This window comes from Rhinoderma darwinii, chromosome 4 (assembly GCF_050947455.1).
Source record: "Rhinoderma darwinii isolate aRhiDar2 chromosome 4, aRhiDar2.hap1, whole genome shotgun sequence".
Lineage (NCBI taxonomy): Eukaryota > Metazoa > Chordata > Amphibia > Anura > Rhinodermatidae > Rhinoderma > Rhinoderma darwinii.
Window position 1 is genome coordinate 315,560,518 of NC_134690.1, and position 26,868 is coordinate 315,587,385.

Here is a 26,868-nt window from a genome sequence, read left to right on the forward strand (position 1 = left end):
CACGCGCAGTTTCCTCTCTCCAAAAATGTGATGGCAGTACGGCTGTGGGTGTGGGATCCCTTCTATGTCTGCCAGTATGCAATACGGACGCTGTTGCTCTCATTGCCCATAATTCATATAGTCCAAATTGGGAGCGCGCTCAGAACCTGTCCCAGCTCTTGAGCCACTGCCGATGACGTCAGCAATGAGAGGAGGGCTGCCAGAAATTGCCAAAGTACTGTCTATGAACAGAGAGTACTTCAGAAGACCTATGGAAGCGCGCATGTTGAGAAGGATCCGATGAAATTAGTCTTTACTGTAAAGCATTTTGGTAGACCGATTTCTCCTGGCAACCGGTAGCAATATATTTGTTTACAAGGGAAAGTCTAAGTGGGAAACGGGTAGGAAAAAAGTGTGTAAGGAGACAGTACATGTTAGTTAACTAAATTATGAAATGATATATACCCATGTAGTGTTGAAACTGGGAAAAAGATCGATTTACTTACCGGTAATCTGTTTTTCAAGAACCTATGAAAGCACCCCTGGAGAGACGTCCCATCCGCTGGACAGGAAACCTGAGGATATAAAATGGACACACCTCTCCACACACCCAGTCTTTAGGAAGAACTCAGGATGAGAAGTAGTTTTGTTTGTATGCGTGTTTTTTTTTTTTTGTTTTTGTTTTTTTGGTGAAAGTCCCTCACACCTTAATATGTACAATATTTACAGGGACGCTCAAATTAAGGGTAGCGATCCAGTTTATGAGGGTCATGTACTACAGACATGGGAGGGTAACAGCGGGGTGCTGTCATAGTTTCTTGAAAAACAGATTACCGGTAAGTAATCGATCTTTTACCTATTCACCTATGACAGCACCCCTGGAGATGTAAAATAGAAATCATTATTTCTAGGGTGGGACCACAGCTTGTAGTACCTTCCTACCGAAGGCCAAGTCAGGGGCTGTATGCAGTTGTAATCGGTAGTGTTTAAAGGGAATGTGTTGCCAGCAAAACATGTTTTTTTTTTTTTATAAATTAAACATTTAGTGTGTAGGTGATTAAACATTGTTCAAATTATATTTTTTTTTTTTCACAAGTCAGGAAATATTATAAATTAGATTCTAATTTATAATATTTCCCATTGCTGGTCACTAGATGGAGCTATTCCCAAAATTGCAGCATTGCATGTGGTTGCTTGTGGTAAAGCAACCACATTGCTTTTTGCTGCAAAATTGGGAAAAAAGCACTCGCTCTAGTGAGCTCTGAGAATCCCCCCCTCCTTTATCCTGGCTAGTGCCGGGATAAACGAGGGGATTGAACGGTCTAACCTCCTACACTGTGTGTCGCCATTTTTTTTAGCTAACACACAGTGTAGTAGGTTTACATACAGTAGTAAACACACACAAACATACATAGAAATCTCTTACCTGCTCCTGCCGCCGCGGCTCCCTCCGGCCCGTCCGCTCCGTCTGCTGCCGCTGGTCCAAGTGCACAAGTCCGGAAGCCGCGACCGGAAGTAGTAATCTTACTGTCCGGCCGCGACTTCCGGTCCACAGGAAAATGGCGCCGGACGGCGCGCATTTCAAATTGGACTGTGTGGGAGCGGCGCATGCGCAGTTCCCACACAGACGGTGTACACAGAAGTGGATGGGACGGGACCCGTTCGCAGTCCCTATGGGACTGTGGCTGCCGTATTCCATGTCTGTATGTGTCGTTAATCGACACATACAGAAATGGACAAAAAAATGGCAGCCCCCATAGGGAAGAAAAAGTGTAAAAATAAGAAAAAGTAACACACAAACACACAAATTAATCCAAACGTTTTTAATAAAGCACTAACATCTTTAACATATTAAAAAAAAAATTGTGATGACACTGTTCCTTTAAAGAAGGTGTGAGGAGAACTCCATGTGGCAGCCTTACATATTTGGTCTAGGGATGCATCTGCTCTTTCTACCCATGAAGTTGATACAGCCCTAGTGGAGTGTGCCCTGAAGAATTCTGGGGTGTTTGAGTTTTTGGTTTATGTAGGCTAGCCGTATGGCCTGCTTGATCCACCTTGCTATGGTAGCTTTGCTGGCTGCTGAACCCTTATTGTGACCCTGAAACTGGATAAACAAATTTTGTGATGATCTCATATCTTGGGTAACCTTTAGATACTGGACTAGACATCTTCTTACGTCTAGGCAGTTAAACTGTTGTTCCCTCTGATTCTTTGGGGAGTCACAAAAGGAGGGAAGGACAATGTCTTGGTTTAGGTGAAAGGGTGAAACCACTTTAGGAAGGAATTCTTGTAGGGTTTTTTAGATGACTCTATCATCTAGTAGTAGGGTATGTGGAGGAAAGGCAGAGAGGGCCTGGATCTCGCTCACTCTACGGGGCTGATGTAATGGCTAATAGAAAGGTCATTTTGAGTGTTAGCATCTTCCAGGAAATAGTCTATGGGTTCAAAAGGTGGTTTTATCAAACCTGGAGAACGAGGTTTAAGTCCCAGGGAGGAACAGGGGACCTTATCTGGGGTTTAAGTCTGCAGGCGGCCGCTAGGAATTTTTTGATCCAGGGGTGTTCTGCTAATTTAAAATTTGAAAAAGGAACTTAAAGCCGAAATCTGAACCTTTTAATGTAGTAGGCCTAAGGTTCTTTTTCAGTCCCGCCTGGAGAAAATCCAATATTAGGGGAATATCTGGATTGGTTAAAGGATTACCCTCCCTGCCTGCGAAGTTTAAGAATGCGTTCCATGACCTCAGATATATCTTTGAGGTAATCGGTTTCCTACTAGCTAGTAGGGTGGAGATGACAGATTCTGAAAATCCTCTCTGCCTAAGGATTATCCTTTCAGTTTCCATGCTGTCAAGTGGAGCTTCTGAATATCTGGGTGTAATACTGGGCCCTGATATAGAAGATCTGGCCTGTCTGGAAGAACACATGGTTGGTGTGACGACATTTTTCTTAGCCACGTGAACCATGGTCTCTTTGGCCAGAAGGGGGCTATCAGTATCACGCTGGCCCTGTCTTCTCTGATCTTTTTTAAGACTCTTGGGAGTAGGTTCAGGGGGGGGGAAGGCGTAGCCTCTCTAGATTCCAGCACTGGGAGAGTGCGTCTATTGCTGTTGGGTGATCTGAGGTATTTAGGGAGAAGAACCTCTGGGTTTTTCTGTTTCTTTTGGATGCGAACAGATCTATGGATGGGGTTCCCCATCTGAGAATGATCTCCTGAAATACTGTGGTGTTCAGGCACCATTCTAATTGGTGAAGCCTTTCCCGGCTTAGGAAATCTGCCACCATGTTGTCCTTCCGTCTGAGATGAACAGCTGATAGTCATCAGGTGGTGTTCTGCCAGAGAAAATATCTGTGTGGCTAGGCCCATCAGTGAGGCCGATCTCGTACCCCCTTGTCGGTTTATATAGGATACTGTAGTTGTGTTGTCCGAATAGATCTTTAGGTGCTGACCTGAGATTGCCTGTATGGATCCCTTCAGGGCCTGAAGAACTGCTGCTAGTTCCGTGAAGTTGGAGGATCTGAGAGCGGTTTGCTGGTCCCACTGACCCTGAAGAAAAGATGAGTTGTAATGGGCTCCCCACCCCCAGGGACTCGCATCTGTGGTCATATTGAGAGTAGGGGTTAACCTCCATGGAATACCCCTTGTGAGATTTGCCCTGTTTAACCACCATCTGAGGGACAGCCTTGCTGTGGAAGAGATGTGAAAGGGTTGGTCCAGGGAGAAACTGCTCCTGTCCCATTGGTCTAGGATGTCCCACTGCACTATCTGTGTCTGGAACCTGTATTAGGACCTCCTTTTTTTTTTTTTTTTTTTTTTTTTTTTTTATAAGTGACAGAACTTCTACTTCTAGGATCTTTTGTTGGACTGGGTTCCTTAGGACCCCTGTGGGAAGGAATCTGTCTGGGGGGGGGAGGGTTGTGAACTCTAGTATGTATCCTGTTTTTATGATTCCCAGAATCCAAGGATTCGATGAAATCTTCCACGAATGTTTGAGGAACAGGGAAAAGCTACCCCCCCCCCCCACACTGCCCCTTTGGCGTCATTGTTGGTCCCTATTTTTAGGGTCCTTCTGGGGCCTGAAAAAGGACTTGTTTTTTCTTGGAAATCTCGAGGGTCTAAATTCCTGTGCTCTAGGGTTAGTGTACCCCCCTCTTTTGTTACTTGGCCCTCTGGGACGAAAGGACTCTCTTGTTGGCCTTGTTTGTGACGGGAACCCCTTTTTACTGTCCGATGCCTTTTCTAGCATGTCATCAAGTGGGGGCCCGAATAGGTAATCTCCTGAACAGGGGATAGCGCACAGCTTCCCTTTGGATCCGGTGTCCCCTTTCCAGGTCTTTAGCCAGATAGCTCGTCTAGCTGAATTCGCCAGGGCCGCTGATCTGGCGGAAAGGCGTACTGCGTCTACTGAGGCGTCTGCCAAGAAGTCTGCTGCTTTAGAAAGTGTTGGGAGGGAGGCTAAGATTTGATCCCGAGGGGTCTTGTCTTTCAGATGTACCTCTAGTTGTGCGAGCCACACTTTCAGGGATCTGGCCATGCAGGTGGCTGCAATGGCTGGTTTGAAACCCCCCGTAGAGGCTTCCCAGGTTCTCTTAAGGTAGAATTCTGCCTTTCTATCCATAGGGTCAGACAAGGAGCCTAGGTCTTCAAAAGGAAGGGAGTGTTTCCTTGAGATCTTGGCTACTGGGGCGTCGAGCCTGGGGATGTTATCCCAGTCCCTGCATGCGTCTTCCTCAAAGGGATACTTCCTTTTGAGAAACTTGGGAATGCTTGTCTTTTTATCACGAGTTTCCCATTCCTTTTTAATAAGGTTAGATATGTTCCTATGGATGGGGAAGGTTCTATTCTTTCTAGGTCCTAGCCCTTGAAACATAATGTCCTGGATGGACCGTGGTTCTTTGGGGTCGTCTATATTCATAGTCGCCCTGACCGTTTTTAGGAGTAGGTCAACATCCTCCGTTGGGAATAGATTTCTCTCTCCCTCCTCCTCACCTGAGGAATCGTAGGAGCTGTACTCCCCTTCTTCGCCTAGCTGGGGGTCCCCTTCAGCTGAGGAATCCGAATCCAACCTGCTAGAAGAGGCGACCGGAGGATCTCTTCTCTTTCAAAGGGACTTTAGTGAGCTCCTCACTTCAGCCTTTACAATATCTTTAATGCTTGTGGCTAAATTTGTGGACTCTTCTGATATAATATTATCTAGACATTTCTGACAGTCTTTTGTTATAGGAAGATGCGAGTTTCTTTTTGCATATCGCACATTCCTTGTTATGGGCCTTATCCTGCTTTTTCCTAGGACAATCCCTGGCCTAAACATATGTACAAGAGAAAGGGGAACAGCATTAAGTAAGGGAGAGGCCTTCTCTTACCCCACTCTGGCGTCCTCAAGTACCGGGCTGGAGGACTTGGCATCCGAGCGTTCAGTGCTTCTCCTGGCGACTCCATGACTGTGGAAGCTGGAGAGCGAGTCCTGCTGTTACTGGCCTAAAATAGGCCAAGGATTGGCTGGGAGGCCCTCGCTCCGGACGCTGGAGCACCACCTCCCCACGTGGGCCACCGGAACACCACCCCCTGGAGTGTTGGACGCGCCCGGAAGTGACGCGTCGCGGGACCGGACATGCTAGTGAGAGCGCCGGGAAGCCGCCAACGCTGGGTCTGGTCCGGCCCTTCCCCAAGCTGAACGAGCCCCGGGGATCTGCTCCCCGCCAGAGGAAGGCCCACTCTGTGGACCTTAAACCACCATCCTGTTTTGCAGCAGGAGGGGGACGATGGACCGGGAGAGGCGGGAGTACCTATCCCAGACTAAGGTTGCTCCCAGGGGGGAGACTTATACCTTTCCAGAGCACCCCTAGTGGAATAAGGTAAACCTTGCTAGGGGGTCTGCAATCCTGGAGAAGTGCATTTTTCCTCAGGAGAATCTTCCATCCGGAGGACAGGAAACCTGACTGGGTGTGTGGAGAGGTGTGTCCATTTTATATCCTCAGGTTTCCTGTCCAGCGGATGGGACGTCTCTCCAGGGGTGCTGTCATAGGTGAATAGGTAAATACATTTAAAGGGAATGTGTCGCTAGAATTTTTTTTTTTTTTTTTTTATTTATTTATTTTTTTCAGTTAAACTGTTAGTATATAAATGATTACACATTGTTTTAATTTTTTCACAAGTCATGAAATATTCTGAATTAGATTCTAATTTATAACATTTCCATGTGCTGGTCACTAGAGGGAGCAATTCCCAAAATTGCAGCATTGGCAATGTGATAAAGCAACCTCATTGCTTTATTCTGCAAATTTGGAGTAGACCCACTCGCTTTAGTGTCCTCACACAATCCCCCCTCCTTTTATCCTGGCTAGTGGCAGGAGAAAGGAGGGGGTTGAATGTTCAAACCTCCTACACTGTGTGCCGCCATTTTCTGAGCGAATGCACAGTGTAGGAGGATTGGATACAGTGGTAATCATACAGTATAACACGAACATATACAAACATAATACACACATCACATACACAAACATAACTTACCTGCTCCTGCTGCCGCCTCCGCTCCTAGTCCTTGCGTCTGCGCTGCCTTGAACATATGGCCGGAAGTCGTCATCTTACTGTCCGGCCGCGGCTTCCGGTATACATGAAAATGGCGGCGGATGTCGCTCTACCAAAGACCTTCCTTTTGGTCTGTGTGGGAGCGGCGCATGCGCCGTTCCCACACAGACGGCGTACGCTATAGTGAATGGAACGGCTCCCGTTCGCATTCTCTATGGGGATGTATGTGCCGTATTCCATCTCTGTATGTGTCGTTAATCGACACATACAGAGATTAAAAAAAAATGGCAGCCCCCATAGAGAAGTAAAAGAGAGAAAAAAGTAAAAAAGTACAACACAAAAACACAAAATTTATTTTAATGACATACTAAAAGCAATATTATATAAAAAAAATATTTTTCGTGACACCTTCCCTTTAAATGATAGTGACCATTTTAGGACACAGTCGCATTCCGAGAGCCATAACGTTTTTACTTTTCCTTTTGACATACGAGGGCTTGTTTTATTGTTGTAATGCTACTATTTAATGTACCGAGAAACTTTTTAAATGTTATTTTTAGAGTGGAATTGAAAAAAAAACAACTAATTTCCATCATCGTTTTTGGGGTTTCATTTTTACGGTGTTTACTGTGCGGTAAAATTACATGTTATAGGGGTTGTCCACTACTGAACAACTGATGACCTATCCAGCGGATAGGTCATCGGTGCGGCTCCGACACCTGGGCCCCGCACCGTTAAGCCGCTCTTGCTATCTCTGGGTACCGGATGTTATGGCCCATTATTCCATGTACAGAGCCGGAAGCAGTTTGCTCCGTACATAGCATAGCGGCCGTGCTGCTGTACTGCAGCTCTGCTCCTATTCACTTGAATAGGAGCAGAGCTGCAGTACAGTTGCTCGCTGCTATTCAGTGGCCAGAGCCAACTGCTTCCGGCATGTACATCCAGTGCTCGGAGGCAGCCGTAGTGGCTTAATGGTGCGGGGTATGGATGTCGGACCCCCACAAATCATGTACTGATGACCTATCCGGTGGATAGGTCATCAGTTGTCCAGTAGTGAACAACCCCTTTAACTTCATTCTACAGACCAATATGATTACAGAAATACCAAATCGATTGCAAATTTACAATTTTTTTTAATTTTTTTTTTATCAATTATTTTTTTATCAATTTTACAAACAAACATGTCACGATAAATGCAAATGCAAAATATGCAACCATATGGTACTTCGGCACGCAGGCCGGTATATGTGGTCATCCTGTAAGGTAGATGTACAAACAGAGTATAGTCAAGCAATAAATGGGGCTAATCCCCTGCATCCCGAGCCTGCAGACATGCATCAAGGCCCACAGTGAAACATAACTTAAAAGAAAGTTTGAAAAAGGAAATGAGAAAAAAGGAACGACAGAGGGGGGAAAGGAAGGGACGAGTTTCGTTAAGTGTTGTGACTGAAGAGCACATCAAGAGGCTACGATATTCCTGAATTCCACAGATGATTGAAACCTGACCCAATGATACCAAGTCTTGATGAACTTGGTGTGAGTACCTCTCATAGAAGCCGTGAGATCCTCCATCCTCGTGATCTCCTGTATCTTATCGAACCACATGCTGAGCGATGGCGCAGCCGATTGTCTCCACAGCGCTGGTTTGCAGGCCCTGGCAGTGTTCACCAGATGGCGGACCACAGAGCGCCGATATTAGGACAGCGGAACCTCGCACAGATCAAGCAAGAAGAAGGCCGGTGTGCACGGGAGCGGGAAGTCCGTGAATTTGGAGGTGATACACCACACATCTGACCAAAATGGCGTCAGCCGCGGGCACTCCCAAAAGACATGTAGTATCTTTCCCACCTGGTCACCACATCTCCAACACAGCGGTGAGACCGCCGGAATCATAGCATGTAATCTGGAAGGAACCCTATACCAGCGCGTTTAAATTTTAAAATCCGCTTCCTGATACCTGCTGGCCATGGACGATTTATGTGTCGTTGTGTATATCCTATCTATTTCTTCCGCCGAGAACGTGATTCCCAAGTCCCTTTCCCACCGTAGCAAATATGTGGGCGTGGAGAGGGTAGATGGGGAGATCAGTAGGGAGTATAGTCTGGATAGTGAGTGACGCATCGAACCATTGCCCACGCAGAGGAGTTCAAACGGGGTTTTAGCCCGAGCATGTTCCGCAGGGTTAGGCAAGGACACCAGGAAGTGTCTCAGCTGAGTTACCTGCCAGGGAGTGAGGGGGGGGGGAGGGTCTGTCAAAGACAACAATTGCGGGCCAGTCATCCAAGACTCCCCGTGCAGGTAATGAGAGGCGGGGCCCCTGCCTGCCTGCAACCAGCTCCGAAATGGACCTCCCTCCCGCCCTGGAGGGAACGCCGGGTATCCCAGTACTGGAAACATGGGGGACGGGGAAGGGGAGATCTCTGTCCGAGGGAAGACCTTCGACGCAACTGCCAGTGAGGGCCCTATCGTCGGGTGAGTCCTTGCTGGTAGGGGGGTATCCCTGCCCAGCCAAGGTAGGGCCTGCAAGGGGACCGCCATAGAAGACTGTTCCATCGACACCCATTGTTTGACCTCCGTGTGGCGGAACCAATCCAGGATGCGCGCCAAGTGCGAGGCCTGATGGTAAGATACGAAGTCAGGGAGCCCCACGCTCCCTTCACTCTTAGAGCGAAAAAGCGTGGAGCGGGCTATACGGGCCGGTTTCCCCACCCAAATGAAGCGGTGGAGTAAGGACAACAGAGCTCGGAAGAATGTGGATCGGTAGGGCTTGGAAGAAGTACAGTATCCGTGGGAGAATGTTCATTTTGAAGATTGCACATCTGCCGAACTACGTGAAGGTACCCTTCGTCCAGGAATCCAAATCGCCCTTTACACGCTGAAGGAGAGGAGGATAGTTGACTGCATAAAGGCGAGAGAGATCCCTGGAGAGTTGGACCCCCAAGTATTGAAGCGAGTCTCTGGCCCACTAAAAGGAGAAGGACCCGACAGGTCATCCACTAGGGACTGCGGCAGTGATATGTTGAGAGCCTTGGACCTCTGATAGTTCATTTTGAAATTTGACAATTTCGAGTATCTACTTATCTCCGCCATGAGGTTGGGCAAGGAGATCCTGGGTGCCGTGAGGAAGAACAGAAGGTCGTCCGCATACGCAGCCACCTTATGGGATCTTCCTCCCACTGATACACCTGCTATGTCTGGGTTTTGAGCGAACCCGACAAAGGAAGGGCTCCGGGCACAAAATAAAAATCAAGGGCGACGGGGGGCATCCCTGCCGTGTACCGTTGAAGATGGAGAGCGGGGAGATAAGCTACCGTTAACCTTAACCCTGGCTGAAGGAGATGAGTAGAGGCTTGAAATCCATTGCATCATGTGGGAACCCAGCCCGATGTGCCGCAAAGTGGTCAACATGAAGTCCCAGTCTACCCTGTCAAAGGCCTTCTCCGCATCCGTGGACAGCAGTAGCGTGGGCAGAGACGCAGCCGCGTGATAAATCAGATTAATTGCCCTAGTGGTGTTATCCCTGGCTTCCTTAAGGGGCATGAAGCCCACCTGGTCGTAGTGGATCAAACTGTGGAGGAGGGGTGTGAGCCTATGGGCCAAGATTTTCGCAAACCTCTTGAGGTCTACATTAAGCAGTGAAATGGGGCGGTAGTTTTGGCAGCTGGTGGGGTCCTTTCCTCCTTTGGGTATAACCGTAATGTATGCCCGCAGGGCATCCTGAGGGAGAGAGCACCTGTCTGTGAGAGAGTAATAGGCCTGCATGAAATGAGGCGTGAGAAGATCTGAACAGACCTTGTAGTACTGAATAGGGAGCCCATCCGGGCCAGGCGCCTTCCCCACTGGAGAATCCTTCAGGACCCATGACCACTCCTCTGACAAAATCGGCTCTTCCAGAGCCGCTAGAGCTTCCTGTGGGATACTTTTCATCCCTGAGGAGCGGAGATATCCCTCCATCTGCTCCCGTCTAGTTCCCCTTTCTGCGGTGGGAGAGGTCTGCGGGAGATTGTAGAGTGAGTGGTAGTACGCCCGGAAGGCTTCTGAGATGTCCTGGGGGTGGTGTAAACCCCCAATACCTGGGACCTGTACCTGGGGGACATAGGTGCTTGACCTAGTTTTCTGCAATGCCCGTGCTAAAGTCCTACCCGGTTTGTTACTGAATTCGTAGAATTGTCGTCTACACTTTACTAGGGAGGCCCTAGCCTTCGCAAGACAAAGAGAGCGGACCTGAACATGCAACTGCCCCAACTCCGCCCCCATCACCCGGTCCAAGGAAGCCTTGTGGGACTGCTCTAGGAGGTGTATACGAGATAACCGTTCACTCAAGTGAGCGGTCCGCTCCCTTTTAAGTTTTTAGATCCGATCCAGATGAAGGAACCCCGGATCACGCACTTATGTGCCTCCCATACACTGAGCGGACTGACTTCTGAGGAGACATTCGTAGCAAAATACTCCCCTAGGTCCCTGTGTATTTCTGAAATCACCGTCTGGTCCTGCAGGAGCGAGTCATTTAACCGCCACTGCTAGGAGCGAGGGTGGGCTGCAGGGAGACAGAGAGAGAGTGTAATGAGGGCGTGGTCCGAGAAGGTAATGTTATCTATTGAGACTCAGGAGAGGTTGGAGAGATGGGAGTGGCGCATGAAGAAGTAGTCTAGTCTGGTGTATGTGTTGTGGGGGGCGAAAAGAAGGTGTAGTCTCGTCGTCGTGTGCATAAGCTGCCACGCGTCTATCAATTGATGTTCATGTAACAACCGACGCACCCGACGGTGTGCCGACCTGGGTAACGACGAGTGTCCGCGTGAGGAGTCTAATGTAAGGTTCAGGTCCCCCCCCCCTAGTATATGAGTGCCTTCCAAGAAACCATCCAACTCCATCAGGACCCCTTCAAAAAAGGCGACCTGACCAGTGTTGGGGAGATAGCCAACCTACCCTTCACGAAGCTATACCGTCCCGCTCCATCTGTGCGAGTCTCCACGTGCTCCCACGGCAGAGATCGAGAGATCAAGATAGAGGCTCCCTTGGTCTTGGAGTCTGGTGAGGTACTGTGATACCCCTCCGTGTAATGAGTCCGTCAACCGTGGAATGCTGTCCGCCCGGAAGCGAGTTTCCTGAAGGAACGCCACATGCGCTTTCTTTTTCCATAGAAGACGGAGGATGGAGGATCTCTTCTCTGGAACGTTCAGGCCTGTGCATTCAGGGAAACAACCGTAATGTTAGACCTGTGGAGTCACAGTAGGAAAACAGAAAGGCGGGGAAAGAGACGGTTACCCCCGAAGAGAGGGGGAAGGGCCAGGAAAAGGGACACTAGCGTCCCACTAACAGTACAAAACCCCTAAACAATACTTCGCGTGTTATGTCGGGCCCGGCAGAAAACCCCCCCTGAACACTACACAACAGCGCGGAAACCTAGTGGGCAACGTAGAAGGACAGCGGCGTGAAGCGGTGATCTCCCTGAGACTCGCCACTAATTGGGACTAAGTTTGTATAAGCCCAAAAAGGAGTGGGCCGGAACCCCGGACTCGGCTGGATTACTGTAACGGGTGTATGTAGTTTCCTGACCTCCCACCGCAGCGCAGCATGATGGGGAAAAAGGGTTCCCTGACACCTTCCCCCGGACCTCACAGACTAAACCCCCTGGCCCACCTAAAATTCCCCTTTGGCCTGGCAACACTCCCTCCCGCAAAAAACCTGAGAGAACACCTGTGGAGGAAAGGAAGGGGGGTTAGACACTCATAACAAACAGCCCCCCAATAATATCCTCATGGGTACAGTGATACATTAGCCTTCAAGCCGCTGGTCGATCAATTTCTTCGGGGCGAGCGCCGTCACAAATTTGTCTTTTTTAGGTTTTACTGCTTTTACAAAATAAAAACAATTTGCTTTCTGAGGTAGCCTCGTAATCTGAGGGATTAAACGGCTGGCAACGGAGGCTGTATAAAACAGGTGGCACCCGACGGGTATGGTGCAGTCTACGCTCCTGAGCCTACGCCATATTTGCAGAACACACATCCGCCGGCAGGGTTAAAGATGAGGTTTTTGATTCCCCTCCATACTCCAGAACTCACAGCAGCCCTCCCTTACTTTCCCTATAGTCACAGTATGTCCCACCACTAGTTGCAGCAGCCCCCCACTTTCCCAGTAATCCCATCACTTACCCCGGTTGTTACAGCATGCCCGCCTTCCATTAGTTATTACAGCAGGCTCCCCATTCCTTCCTCATCTCATCAGGTAGTCCGAGAAACTCCCCCAGTCCACCTTCCCACCTGTAGTCACAGAAGCTCCAGCGATGCCCCCTCTGCTGGCAGGTTTCCTAACTTCTGTATGTTACTTGCTGCTAACAGATGCGGTAGGAACACGATGGTGCTGGTCTGTGTTCGTACCTCTGGGTTCTACTGTATTGTCAAAATGGTTCTTGACTGGGTTCAACCATGATTGTCACGGTGGTGCTTATGTGTGTTTCTATGTCTGGACTCTACTGTGGTAACGTCACACTAATGTTTGTCTGGGTTCCACTGTGATTTCACATTGATGCCAGCCTTTTTTGTACTGTAATGTCACAATGGTGTTTTTCTTGGTTCTACTGTGATGTCACAATAGTTCTTCTCTGGGCTCCACTATCGTAATGGTGCCTGACTGGGTATTACTGTCATGATGTCTGACTTGGTCTATTGTGACCTTATAATATAACTCAAAACGAAAAGATTCCACAGCACTGGACTGCAAGTGGGTGCACGCCTCAAATAGACCTGGTCCGCGGTCCTGGATATCAAGCAGACAAAAAATGGACAGAAGCAGCACTTCCAAAAAGAGCAAGAGCTATTTATTCACCCATGCGACGTTTCAGTCCAACTGGACTTTTTTCAAGCATAAAAACACACATCAAGTCATAAGTATATAAAGGCTTGCAAAGCCCAATTGAAATTAAACAGTGATTAAGACAAAATCCAATATAAAATAGATGATACAAAAAACAAAATACAATATTAAAAGATAAATATGAATGCCAGTGTACATGTGAATATACAAAGTGATAGATAAGGGACTGGTACAGAAAAAAGACAGTCCTAGGTACATTAAAGTGTTAATGACATAATGACTCACCCAGATGTATATAATAAAAACATTCAAAGTTGTCAATAGCAGAAAACCGAAAACGGCTCGTTCCTCTAGGTCTCAGCTGTCCAGTATGTGTACAAATGTATTGCACACCTGTGTAATGAGACTATCATTCCTGTTTGCAATGCATAGCGAAATCCCGCGGGATCGCGGGTGGCTATTCCCGCGCATGCGCATTCGATAGCACGGCAGCCATCTTGGCCAGAATTTGCTATCATAATTTCGCGCATGCGCAGTATGAATTCCAGTACGCGGCGGCCATTTTACCCCCTGGAAAAACATATCGCGTCCAGGAACGAAACTAGAATGGAACAACAGGTCAGAAAAATGTTTCAAACAGAGGATTTTATCAGCAATAAACATTTAGTATGGGATTAATAATATGGCCATATATTGTTTATGTATATTTATTAGGTATGCATCCGGATACATAGTCCGAAAATGTTAGAATAGGTGAGTTAATCAGCAGCAACACACATTGTAAAAGAGTGCTTATACTGTATAATGTTATATATATATATATGCAATAAATGTGTCCATCTAAATGTATAAGTATTAGAGGCATAACGCCTCAAAATATAAAATGAACAATGTAATAATGTCACAATGTGTGTACACATGTAGATACTCCCCTAAATATACTATAAGCCCACTACCATAGTAGCTATCCCTGGAAGGATGTCAAAAAGTCATATTATATTGCCCCTATTGTTGAAACAAAAAAACGGACCAAGTTGACCAGATGTAAATGGCCGCATATAGATGATGAAAACAGTTCTATAAGGACTCCAAAACCCAGAGGAAAGAATCCAGCCCAATGTCGTAATCTGAAAAAATGACAAAAATTTTTAGAGAATTTATGGATATGTTAATAACATTTATTTTTTGTCTGCTTATAATATAACTGGCTTGAGGTCCTTTTGTGATGTCACAATGGTGCTTTTCTGTGTTCCTATAGCTCGATTTTACAGTGATGTCACGATGCTTGTCTGGATTCTGCTGTGATTATGTCACAATAGTTCTGGTGTGCTTTTCTACTTCTGGGTACTACTGTGATGTCACAATAATGCTGATCTGGGTTCCATTGTGATATCACAATGGTGCTGGTCTGGGTTTTACTGTGATGTTAACAATAGAGTTTTTCTGTGTTCCTATGGCTGGATTCTACTGTGGGGATGTCACAATTGTGCTGGCTTGAGCTGTTCTGTGATCAGAGGTTGCACTACATACTTTCCAGCAGGGTATAAATACTCCTCTACCATTTTTGAGGAGTATTTTTAGCCAAGGAGGAGTACATAATTTGCACTAATTCAAATTAATAAAGCCTAGGAATATGTGGTGGTAAAATATCACTATTTATGCAGAGTAACATTTCTAAAACTTAGAACAATCCTTCCATGCATAAATAGTGAGTTTAGGTAATTATAAACCTGTCTTATATTACAAGCTGAACATAAGTGTGAACGCTACCTTTCTTGAAGCACAAAACCCTGTCACTCAGGGATCAGGGCAGGTGACCAGGTAAGCCTGTTCTCTAGATCGATGGGGTCCCCGTGGATAGTTGATAAATATTGATTATGTGGAAAACCCCCTTAATGCCTACTTGCAAAGTTATTCTATAAAGCCAGAAGGTTATTTGTTACATTTTGCTGAGAAAGTATGTGATCAAAATAACTACCTTCTTTATTTTAGTTATTGCTTTGATAACCCTCATAAACAAAGAACAAGAATGAATCAAAAGTCGGTGAACCTTCTTAATGTTCCCTTTATGGAAACACAACTGAAAAAGGTAAAAGGGAAAAGATTTGATCTTTTGAATATAGCATAGCTAGCAATTTTAACATTATAATCAGAAAAACATAATTTAAACGTGTGTAATGTACATGAAGGGCTGCAGTTAATTTCACTTAGGCTCAGTTCACAGCTAGCTTTTCAGGCACGTCCGGTTTTCTTCATGAGCATTTCCCGACATGCCTCTGACGCATGACTCTGACTTATGCCACTGTATGACATACGTCGGCCATTATCTCCCTTTGTAAAAGAAACTTATACCGGGCTGTATGCGTTTTTTACTGTGCCCCATTGCATAGAAAAGCGTGGTAGACGTCAGGGAATACTTCTGCCGTATAACTCCAATCTGCCTGAAAAAAAGAAGTGAACTGTGTATATTTGAGGTAGAAAAATTGGATTTTGAGCTCAATTTGGAGAACCTCTTTAGTATTTACCATGTTTTCTCCTTCCTCAGCTTAAAATGTTCTTAGTCTATAAAATAATTAACTCGCTAAAGAATTTATTTTTATTAATTACTTAAAGGGGTTGTCCAACCTTTTATTTGTAGAATAGGAAATCATACACTTCTGTAATATACATGTATTTGAAATTCTGCTCACATATCTTCCTAATAACAATACGATCGCCTCTGTGAATAAAAAACAATAACGAAAATGGTGAAGCCCACATCTAGACTAAACATGGCGCAACTTTATTAACATGACAATCTTGTAGAGACATCCAGCTATTTTATACAAGTAAATACACGCACAGTGAAGTAGTTGTTCATCATTATTTCACCATCCGTCCTATCAACTTAGCGCATTGATATGTCCTCTGTGACCCCAACACATGTATGTAATGCAACCCTGTTGCTAACTGAATGCTAGAATAAATTTTTTTATTTTACGCTGTTCACCATGCGGACTAAATAATGATATATTATAATGGTTGACTTTTACGAACGCATCAATATCAGTTATGTTTTTTAACCCCCTTAACGACGAGCGACGAATATATCCGTCACCAGCAGGTGTTAGTTCCCGCATAGTGACGGATATATCCTTCGCTCTGATTGGGTTGGTACTGCCAGCGTACCCACGCGATCAGAGCCAGGATCACAGCTGTTATACAGAGCCTGGCTCCTGCCACAACTGCCGGAATCTAATCGCGCTCCGATTCCGGAAGTTTAACCCATCAGATCAAAAGCGACAGCGGCTTCTAAGTTGTTTGACAGAGGGAGGGAACTCCCGCTGTCACCCCATCGGCGCCCCCGCAAAGAAATCGCGGGGCGCCGTCGGATATCCATGGCAGCCCGGGGCCTAACCCTGACGTGCAATAATGCTTTGGTATACGAAGTATACCAAAGCATTATATAAGCGATCAGCTGATCGCATGGTGAAGTCCCCTGGTAACAAAAAAAAAATGTAAAAGTTAAATAAATTTGTATGAGAGAAAATAAAAAGCTTACAGTAAAAATAAAATCCACTTTTTTTTTCTTCCAAAAAGTAGTTTTATTTAAGTGTAAAAAAAAAAAAAAGTTACACATACATGGTATCACCGCGATCGTAACGACTCAAACAATAAAGTTAACGCATTACTTAAACCGCCGGGTGAACGACGTCGAAAAAACAATGGCAAAATTCCTTATTTCCTCCCATTCCCAACATAAAAAATAAAATAAAAAGTTAAGTCCCATGTACCCCAAAATACTACCAATGAAAACTGCACCTTGTCTGGCAAAAACAAGCCCACATATGGCTACATCGACGGAGAAAAAAAAAAGTCCTTGGTCCTTAATGCACAAAATGGCCTGGTCATCATCCACTTATAAGTGTATCCACTTATAAGTGTACTTATAAGTGTATAACGCTAGTTTTTATTGGTACCATTTTGGATGCGACTTTTTGATCACTTTTTATCATTTTTTTTTAAAGTCCGGATTCACAGAAAACAGCAATTTTTCCATAGTTTTTTATAATTTTTTTTTACTGCGTTCACTGTGTGGGTTAAATGATGTAATAGATTTATAGTCAGGGTCGTTACGGACGCGGCGATACCAAATATGTGTAACTTTTTTACTTTATTTTGGTTTTTTAATAGTAAAGCAGTTTGTAAGGGAAAAAAGTGGGTTTTTCAGTTTTTTTTTTTTTCTTATTTTTTTTTTTTTAATTAACTTTTATTAAACTTTTTTTACTAGTCCCACTAGGGGACTTTAATATGCGATTCTCCGATCGCTATTCTGATACACTGCAATACTTTTGTATTGCAGTGTATTACTGCCTGTCCGTTTAAAACGGTCAGGCATCTGCTAGGTCATGCCTCCAGCATGATCTAGCAGGCATTAGCTCCAGGCAGACCTCGGGGCCTTTATTAGGCCCCCGGCTGCCATTGGAGACAGACACTTGGCGATCTTATCGCCGGGTGTCGGTGGGAAAGAGAGGGAGCTCCCTCCCTCTCTCCAAAACCACTCAGATGCGGTGCACGCTATTGAGCGCCGCATCTGAGGGGTTAAACGGGTGAGATCGATAATATCGATCTCACACTGCAGAGCAGGGATGCCCCCAGCCCTCAGCTGCCTCTGGCAGCTGAGAGCAGGGAGATTTGACGGCTCACTGCTCTGTTTACTTTATCCTGATGCAGTGCCGTAAAAAGGCATATGCATCAGAATAAAGCCAGTTAGTGGCCGCCGTTAAAAGGCGTATTGGCGGTCACTAACGGGTTAATGGCGTTTGCACAATAAAATATTTTTTGTAAAAAATCATTTACTTTTTGTGTTGTCTTATTCTAAGGCCTCATGCACACGACCGTAGTGGTGTGCACGGCTGTGATTTTTGGCTCGGACGGCTGCGGAGTGTCACCTGCTGGCTGCCCCCGCAAATCGCGGGCCGTGCACATGGCCGCATGCATTTATTTCTATGAGCCTGGACCGGCCGTAATAAGACATGTCCTATCTTTTTGCGGTCCAGGCTCCTGGGCAATTCACAGACCGTGGAAACCACATTCGTGTGCATGGGCCCATAGAAATTAATGGGAATTGCAGCTGCAAAAACACGTTCGTGTGCATGGGGCCTAAGAGCCATAATTTTTTTTTTTTCATCAAGAAAGCTGTGAGAGCTGTAGATTTGATCATTACCATTTTTAGGAATGTGCAACTTTTTATTTTTTTATTCCATTCTTTGGCAGGTGAAGTGACCAAAAATTCGATTCTGGTATGGTTTTCTTTTATGGCGTTCACCGCGCGGGATAGATTAACGAAGAGTTTTTGTTCAGGCCGTTATGGATGCGGCAATACCAATTATGTATAGTTTATTTGTTTTTTATTAATAAAGGCCTGATAAGGGAAAAAGGGGGATTTTTACTTTTTATTACTTTTAAAACTCTTCTTTTTTTTTTTTTTTACTTTGTCCCACTAGGGGACTTGAGGGCAGGAGGCCCTGATCGCAATTCTAATACACTGCACTACATGCATAGTGCAGTGTATTAGAGCTGTCAGCTACTGGCTGACAGCAAGCATAGTGGGTCCTGACTTTATCAGGACCCACCAGGCTTCCGTAGAGGGCATAGCCGGAGGCCATTGTTAGGCCTCCGGATGCCGTATAAACCATCGCCACCCGCTATCCTACAGCGGGCCGTCAATGGTGGTTTAACCCCTAAGAAGCCGCAATCGCTATTAAACGCGCCTTCTAAGGGGTTAATCAGCGGGGACCCAGCGATCGGTCGAGACAGCAGCTGTGACAGCTGCTGTATGTGTTGGGAGGACGGCAAAAATGGCTGTTCGTCCCGCGACGTACCATTCCGTCATGGAGTGCGAATTATGTGCTTACCATGACTGAATAGTACGTCCAGGAGCGCGAAGGGGTTCAACTATCAGGGAGGCACCATGTTGGCTTTACTGATGGCCCTGTCAAGATCTTTTCCCTAGCAGAACACCATCTGTTTTCCCTTTCAGCAGTACAGCTCAGGGGTAAGGACAGTCAAATTGCAGATTTCCTAAACTGAACCTAGTTAGATCAGTCAGTGTTTTCCAGTTTTTAAAAAAATAAATATTTTTGTTTGTAGAATAGGAAATCCTAGTTCTCTAATATACGTGTATAGGAAATTCTGCTCACATACCTATTTTATAGTTCATGAGGCCCCTATCACAGTACAATGGTATAGCCCACGCTAGGTGTCATGTGACACCTAACATTCAGTTAGCAATAGGGTTACATGAAACATGACAGAGGACACATCCATGGGCTAAGTGAATAGGACCGATTGTGGAAAAATTATAAACTACACTATGCGTGTATTTACGGTCTCCAAATTATTTATAAAATGGCTACCTGTCTGTAGGGGATGTTGTCATGTTTGTCTTTTGTAATATTAGCTTTTATTAACCCCTTCCCTCTTTAGCCACTTTTGACCTTCCTGACAGAGCCTCATTTTTCAAATCTGACATGTTTCACTTTATGTGGTAATAACGTTGAAATGCTTTCACCTATCCGGGCGATTCTGAGATTGTTTTCTCGTGACACATTGGACTTTAAGATAGTGGTAAAATTTGGTCGATACATTCAGTATTTAATTGTGAAAAACACGAAAATATAGTGAAAAATTGCAAAAATTAGCATTTTTCTCAATTTAAATGTATCTGCTTGTAAGACAGGCAGTTATACCACACAATTGTTGCTAATTAACATCCCCCATATGTCTACTTTAGATTGGCATCGTTTTTTGAACATCCTTTTATTTTTCTATGACCTCACAAGGCTTAGAACTTTAGCAGCAATTTCTCACATTTTCAAGAAAATTTCAAAAGGCTATTTTTACAGGGGCCAGTTCAGTTGTGAAGTGGTTTTGAGGGCCTTATATATTAGAAACCCCCAAAAAGTCACCCCATTTTAAAAACTTCACCCCTCAAAGGATTCAAAACAGCATTTAGAAAATGTCTTAACCCTTTACACATTTCACAGGAATTAAAGCAAAGTAGAGGTGAAATTTACAAATTTGATATTTTTTTGCAGAAATAAATTTTTAATACAATTTTTTTTATAACACAGAAGGTTTTACCAGAGAAATGCAACTCAATATTTGTTGCCCAGTTTCTGCAGTTTTAGGAAATATCCCACATGTGGCCGTAGCGTGCTACTGGACTGAAGCACCGGCCTCAGAAGCAAAGGAGCACCTAGTGGATTTTGGGGCCTTATTTTTGTTAGAATATATTTTAGGCACCATGTCAGGTTTGAAGGGCTCTTGCGGTGCCAAAACAGTGAAAATCCCCCAAAAGTGACCCCATCTGGGAAACTAGACACCTCAAGGAAATTATCTAGGGGTGTAGTGAGCATTTTGACCGCACAGGTTTTTTACAGAAATTATTGGAAGTAGGCCGTGAAAATTAAAATCAACATTTCTTCAAAGAAAATGTAGGTTTAGCGATTTTTTTTTTTTCATTTCCACAAGGACTAAAGGAGAAAAAGCATCGCAAAATTTATAAAACAATTTCTCCCGAGTAAAACACTACCCCACATGTGGTAATAAATGGATATTTGGACACACGGCAGGGCTTAGAAGGGAAAGAGCGCCGTTTGGCTTTTGGAGCTCAAATTTAGCAGGAATGGTTTGAGAGGCGATGTCACATTTACAAAGCCCCTGAGGGGACAAAACAGTGGAAACCCCCCACAAGTGACCCCATTTCGGAAACTACACCCATTGAGGAAATTATCTAGGGGTATAGTGAGCGTTTTGACCCCACAAGTTTTTTGCATAAATTATTGGAAGTAGGCTGTGAAAATGATAATCTAAATTTTTTCAAAGAAAATGTAGGTTTAGCTAATTTATTCTCATTTCCACAAGGACTGAAGGAGAAAAGGCACGTAAAATTTGTAAAGCAATTTCTCCCGAGTAAAACAATACCCCACATGTGGTAATAAACGGTTGTTTGGACACACGGCAGGGCTTAGAAGGGAAAGAGCGCCATTTGGCTTTTGGAGTTCACATTTAGCAGGAATGGTTTGCGGAGGCCATGTCACATTTACGAAGCCCCTGAGGGGACAAAACAGTGGAAACCCCCCACAAGTGACCCCATTTTGGAGACTACACCCATTGAGGAAATTATCTAGGGGTATAGTGAGCGATTTGACCCCACAGTTTTTTTGCAGAAAATATTGGAAGTAGGCCCTGAAAATAATAATCTACATTTTTTCCAAAAAAATCTAGGTTTAGCTAATTTTTTCTCATTTCCAGAAGGACTGAAGGAGAAAAAGCACCACAAAATTTGTAAAGCAATTTCTCCCGAGTAAAACAATACCCCACATGTGGTAATAAACGGTTGTTTGGACACACGGCAGGGCTTAGAAGGGAAACAGCACTATTTGGCTTTTTGAGATCACATTTAGCAGGAATGGTTTGCGGAGGCCAGGTCACATTTGCAAAGCCCCTGAGGGGACAAAACAATGAAAACGCCCAAAAAGGGACTCCATTTAGGAAACTACACCTCTTGAGGAATTCATCTAGGGGTGTAGTAAGCATTTTGACCCCACAGACGTTTCATAGAATTTATTAGAATTAGGCAGTGAAAATAAAAACAGTCCTTTTTCTTCAATAAGACGTAGCTTTAGCGCAAATTTTTTCATTTTCTCAACAAATAAAGGAAAAAAAGAACCCAAAATTTGTAAAGCAATTTCTCCCGAGTACGGCAATACCCCATATGTGGTCATAAACTGCTGTTTGGGCAAACGGCAGGGCTCAGAAGGAAAGGACCGCAATTTGGAGTGCAGATGTTGCTGGATTGGTTTCTGGGCGCCTGTGGGCCCAAAACAGTGGAAACCCCCCCAGAAGTGACCCCATTTTGGAAACGACACCCCTCAATGCATTTACCAAGGGGTGTAGTAAGCATTTTAACCCTGCAGGTGTTTTGTAGAAATTAGTGTTCACTCGATGTTGCAGAGTGAAAATGGGATTTTCTTCCATAGATATGCCAATATGTGGTGCCCGGCTTGTGCCACCATAACAAGACAGCCCTCTAATTATTATGCGGTGTTTCCCGGTTTTAGAAACACCCTACATGTGGCCCTAATCTTTTGCCTGGACATATGACAGGGCTCAGGAGTGAAGAGTACCATGCGCAGTGGAGGCCTAATTTGGCGATTTACAAAGTATTGGTTCACAACTGCAGAGGCTCAGATGTGAAATAATAAAAAGAAACCCCTGAGAAGTGACCCCATTATGGAAACTGCACCCGTCAAGGCATTTATTAAGAGGTGTAGTGAGGATTTTCACCCAACAGGTCTTTTCCATAAATGATTGCGCTGCAGATGGTGCAAATTAAAAATTTATATTTTTCCCTAGATATGCCATTCAGTGGCAAATATGTCATGCCAAGCTTATGACACTGGAGACACACACCCCAAAAATTGTTAAAAGGGTTCTCCCGGGTATGACGATGCCATATATGTTGAAGGAAACTGCTGTTTGGGCACGCTGTAGGGTTCAGAGCCGAGGGAGCACCATTTGGCTTTTGGAGAGCGGATTTTGCTTAGTACTAAATTTGTTTGAGTATTGCTGGTGTTTTATAATGTGGGGGTACATGTAAGCGGGGCGGAGTATATAAGGGGCATAGTCAGGTGGTATGAAAAAAAAATAATAATCCATAGATGTGTGTTACGCTGTGAAGCAATCATTTCTGCACAGGCCGGTGTCGCACTGATAAATGGTGTCATTTCTTATCCCCCTTTTGGTCCACACTCTGCACCTTTGTAGTTTGAGGAATTTTGCTGGGAAGTGTTGTCCTGGTATAATACGGGCACCGTCGCTTCCAGCGGATATGTTTGGGCCCTCCCTTTCCTGGTTCCCTAATTTTAGGTCCTTGATAAATCGCCTCTTCAAACAGAAGAAATGTTCCCCTCGGGCACAACTGCATATTTTTTTATTTCCTGACTTATTGGAGCCATAACTAATTTTATTTTTCATAGACGTAGCGGCATGAGGGCTGGTTTGTTGCGGGATGAGCTGTAGTTATTATTGGTACCATTTTGGGGTACATGTGACTTTTTGATCACCTTTTATCCTATTTTTTGGGATGCCAGGTAAACAAAAAAACGCAATTCTGGCACAGCTTTTTTCGTTTTTTTTATACAGCGTTCACCATGCGTTATAAACTACATGTTACCTTTATTCTGCGGGTCAGTACGATTCTGGCGATACCTAATTTATAGCATTTTTTTTGTTTTACAACTTTTTTCACAATAAAATTACTTTTGTAAAAAGAATGTATTTTTTTTCTGTTGCAAAGTTGTGAGAACCATAACGTTTTAATTTTTTTGTCGACGGAGGTGTATGAGGGCTTGTTTTTTGCGGGATGAGCTATAGTTTTTATAGGTACCATTTTTGGATACGTGCGACTTTTTGATCACTTTTTATTCTAATATTTGTAGGGCAAAGTGACTAAAAAACAAACTCTGGTAACGTTTTTTACGTTTTTTTTTACGCTGTTCACCGCGTGCAATAAATAATACAATATTTTGATACCTCAGGTCGTTACGGTCGTGGCGATACCAAATACATATGGTTTATTATTATTTTTCAATAATAAAGGACTTGATAAGAGTAAAAGGGGGATTGTGTTTTATTTGATTACTTGAAACTTTTATTGTTTTCAAACTTTTATTTTTTGCACTTTTTTTTACACTTTTTTACACTTTTTTACACTTTTTTATACTTTTTTTACACTTTTCTTCAAGTCCCACTAGGGGACTTGAAGGTCCAACGGTCAGATTTTTTTTTTTCTAATACATTGCACTACCTATGTAGTGCAATGTATTAGATCTGTCAGTCATTCACTGACAGCAAGCCGATTAGGCTTCGCCTCCCGGCGGGGCCTAATCGGCTTCCGTAATGGCAGAGCAGGAGACCATTGTGTCTCCTGTTGCCATAACAGCAGTCGCCAGTCCCGATTGCCTGTCAGGGCTGGCGATCTGCTAGTAACCGCTACGATGCAGCAATCGCTTTCGATTGCTGCATCGAAGGGGTTAATGGCAGGGATCGGAGCTAGCTCCGGTTCCTGCCGTTACAGGTGGATGTCAGCTGTACAGTACAGCTGACATCCACCGCTGATGACGCCGGATCAGCTCCTGACCCGGCGCCATCTTGCCGGCAGCTACGGAAGCCGATCAGGCTCCGCCGCCGGGCGGATCTTGACCGGCTTCGGTGCTAGGCAGACCGGGAGGCCAGTATTAGGCCTCCGGTTGCCATTGCAGCCACCGGAACCCCGGCAATTTCATTGCTGGGGCTCCGATGAGCTGCAAACACCTTAAGTGCAGCGATCGCGTTTGAGCGCTGCACTTAAGGGGTTAATGGCGGGGATCGAAGCTAATTTCGGTCCCCGCCGTTACAGTCGGATGTCAGCTGTAAGATACAGCTGAGATCCGGTGATGATGGCACCGACTCAGTTTCTGAGCCGGTGCCAAACATTTGACGTACATGTACAGCATTTTGCGGGAAGTCAATGCTTTCCATGACGTACATGTACGTCAAATGTCGGGAAGGGGTTAACAGCACACAGGAGACAGGGAGAAGAATGTACGAGCTCTCCTGACAGACATGATTATAGGATGTTGCTGTAGGTAGAAATACTTTGATAAATTCTGTTACTGAATGACCTATTTACCTGGACAGTATAACCTGAATGCCAGGTGTCACATGATGTGGGTCACATGACTGACACCATCTTTAGTTTATTCAGTTATGTTATGGATGCCTCACTATGGACTAATCTGTGAGCTACAGCAGTGCTTGAAAGTTTCTGAACCCTTCAGCATTTTCTATATTTCTTCATAAATTTGACCTAAAACTACATCAGGTCTTTTATTGATTGAGGAAAATGATCCAATATCACATATCTGAGTGGCAAAAGTCAGGTGTTTCCAATCATTGGGATGACAATCAGGTGTGAGTGGAGCGACCTGTTCTATTTAAAGAACAGAAATCTATCAAAGTTTCATCTTCACGACACATGTTTGTGGAAGTTTATAATGGCATGAACAAAGGAGATTTCTGAGGACCTCCAAAGAAGAGTTGTTGATGCTCGTCAGGCTGGAAAGTGTTACAAAACCATATCTAAAGACTTTGGACTCCACTGATCCAGTAAGACTGTGTACAAATGGAGGAAATTTAAGACCATTATTACCCTCCCTAGGAGTGGTCGACCAACAAAGATCACGCCAAGTGCAAGACATACAATAGTCCCTGAGGTACAAAAAGAACACAAGGTACCCTCTAAGCAACTTCTCACATTCGCTAATGTTCATAAGTCCACCATCACGAGGACACGGAACAACAATGGTGTTCATGGCAGGATTGCAAGAAGACCGCTGCTCTCCAAAAAGAACATTTCTGCACGTCTGTACATTGCTAAAGATCACCTGCACAAGCCAGAAGGCTATTGGAACAATGTTTTGTGGAAGAATGAGACCAAAATAGAGCTTTTTTTTTGTTTAACCTGTTAACGCCGAAGGAAGGATATATCCGTCCTCTGCAGTTGCTAGTTCGTGCAGGGGGACTGATATTTCCGTCCTGTGATCGCGTGGGTACTGACCGTGTACACACGCAATCAGCCGCAGGAGTACGGCTGTTATACACAGCCTGGCTCCTGCTGCAACTTCCGGAATCTAAGCGCTCCGATTCCGTTAGTTTATCCTATTGAATGCCGCTGTCGACAGCGACCTCTAATGTGTTTGACAGAGGGAGGGAGCTCCCTCTGTCACCCCATCGGCAACCCCAAAGAAATCGCGGGTCGCCGTCGGGTTTCCATGACAGCCGGGGGCCTAATAAAGACCCCCAGGTCTGTCTTCAGCAAATGCCTAATAGATTGCCTGTCAGTTTTACACTGACTAGCAATAATACTTTGGTATACGAAGTATACCAAAGCATTATATATGCGATCAGAAGATCGCATAGTGAAGTCCCCTGGTGGGACTAAAGAAAAAAAAAAATGTAAAGCTGTTAAAGTTTGTGGGAAAAAAAAATAATTTACAGTCAAAATCAAATAAAACTACTTTTTTTTTTTGCCCAAAAAGTGGTTTTATTTAGTAAAAGTGCCAAAACAAATAACACATATATAGTATCCCCGCGATCGTAACAACTTGAACAATAAAATTAACACATTAAACCGCTGGATGAACGGCGTCCAAAAAACAATGGCAAGATTCTCTTTTCTCCCATTCCCCCATAAAAAATTAAATAAAAGTTAATATAAGTCCTATGTACCCCAAAATAGTACTAATTAAAATTACACGTTGGCCCTCAAAAATCAAGTCCACATACGGCAACATTGACGGAAAAATAAAAAAATTACGTCTCTTGGAATGCGGCGATGCAAAAACAAGTAATTTTTTTCTAAAAGGGTTTTTATTGTGCAAACGTAGGAAAACATATAAAACCTTTACATATTTGATATCCCCGTAATCGTGCCGACCCATAGAATAAAGTTAACATGTT

At 44.6% G+C, this 26,868-nt stretch overlaps 1 protein-coding gene across 4 annotated transcripts in view; it reads left to right on the top strand.

Annotated features, from left to right (window-relative positions):
* The window catches only part of LOC142761219 (protein Mis18-alpha-like), a 70,176-nt gene that overhangs the window by 39,345 nt on the left and 3,963 nt on the right, over positions 1–26,868 (top strand). For 2 of the 4 annotated variants that reach the window (XM_075864412.1, XM_075864410.1), the window contains one exon: positions 15,313–15,409. The exons of 1 other annotated variant lie outside the window; for it this stretch is intronic. In XM_075864412.1, the coding sequence (XP_075720527.1) occupies positions 15,313–15,409 (97 nt within the window). Of the gene's footprint in view, positions 1–14,034; positions 14,074–15,312; positions 15,410–26,868 lie in introns of those variants that run through there. One more of the 4 variants, XM_075864414.1, reaches the window with a different exon arrangement.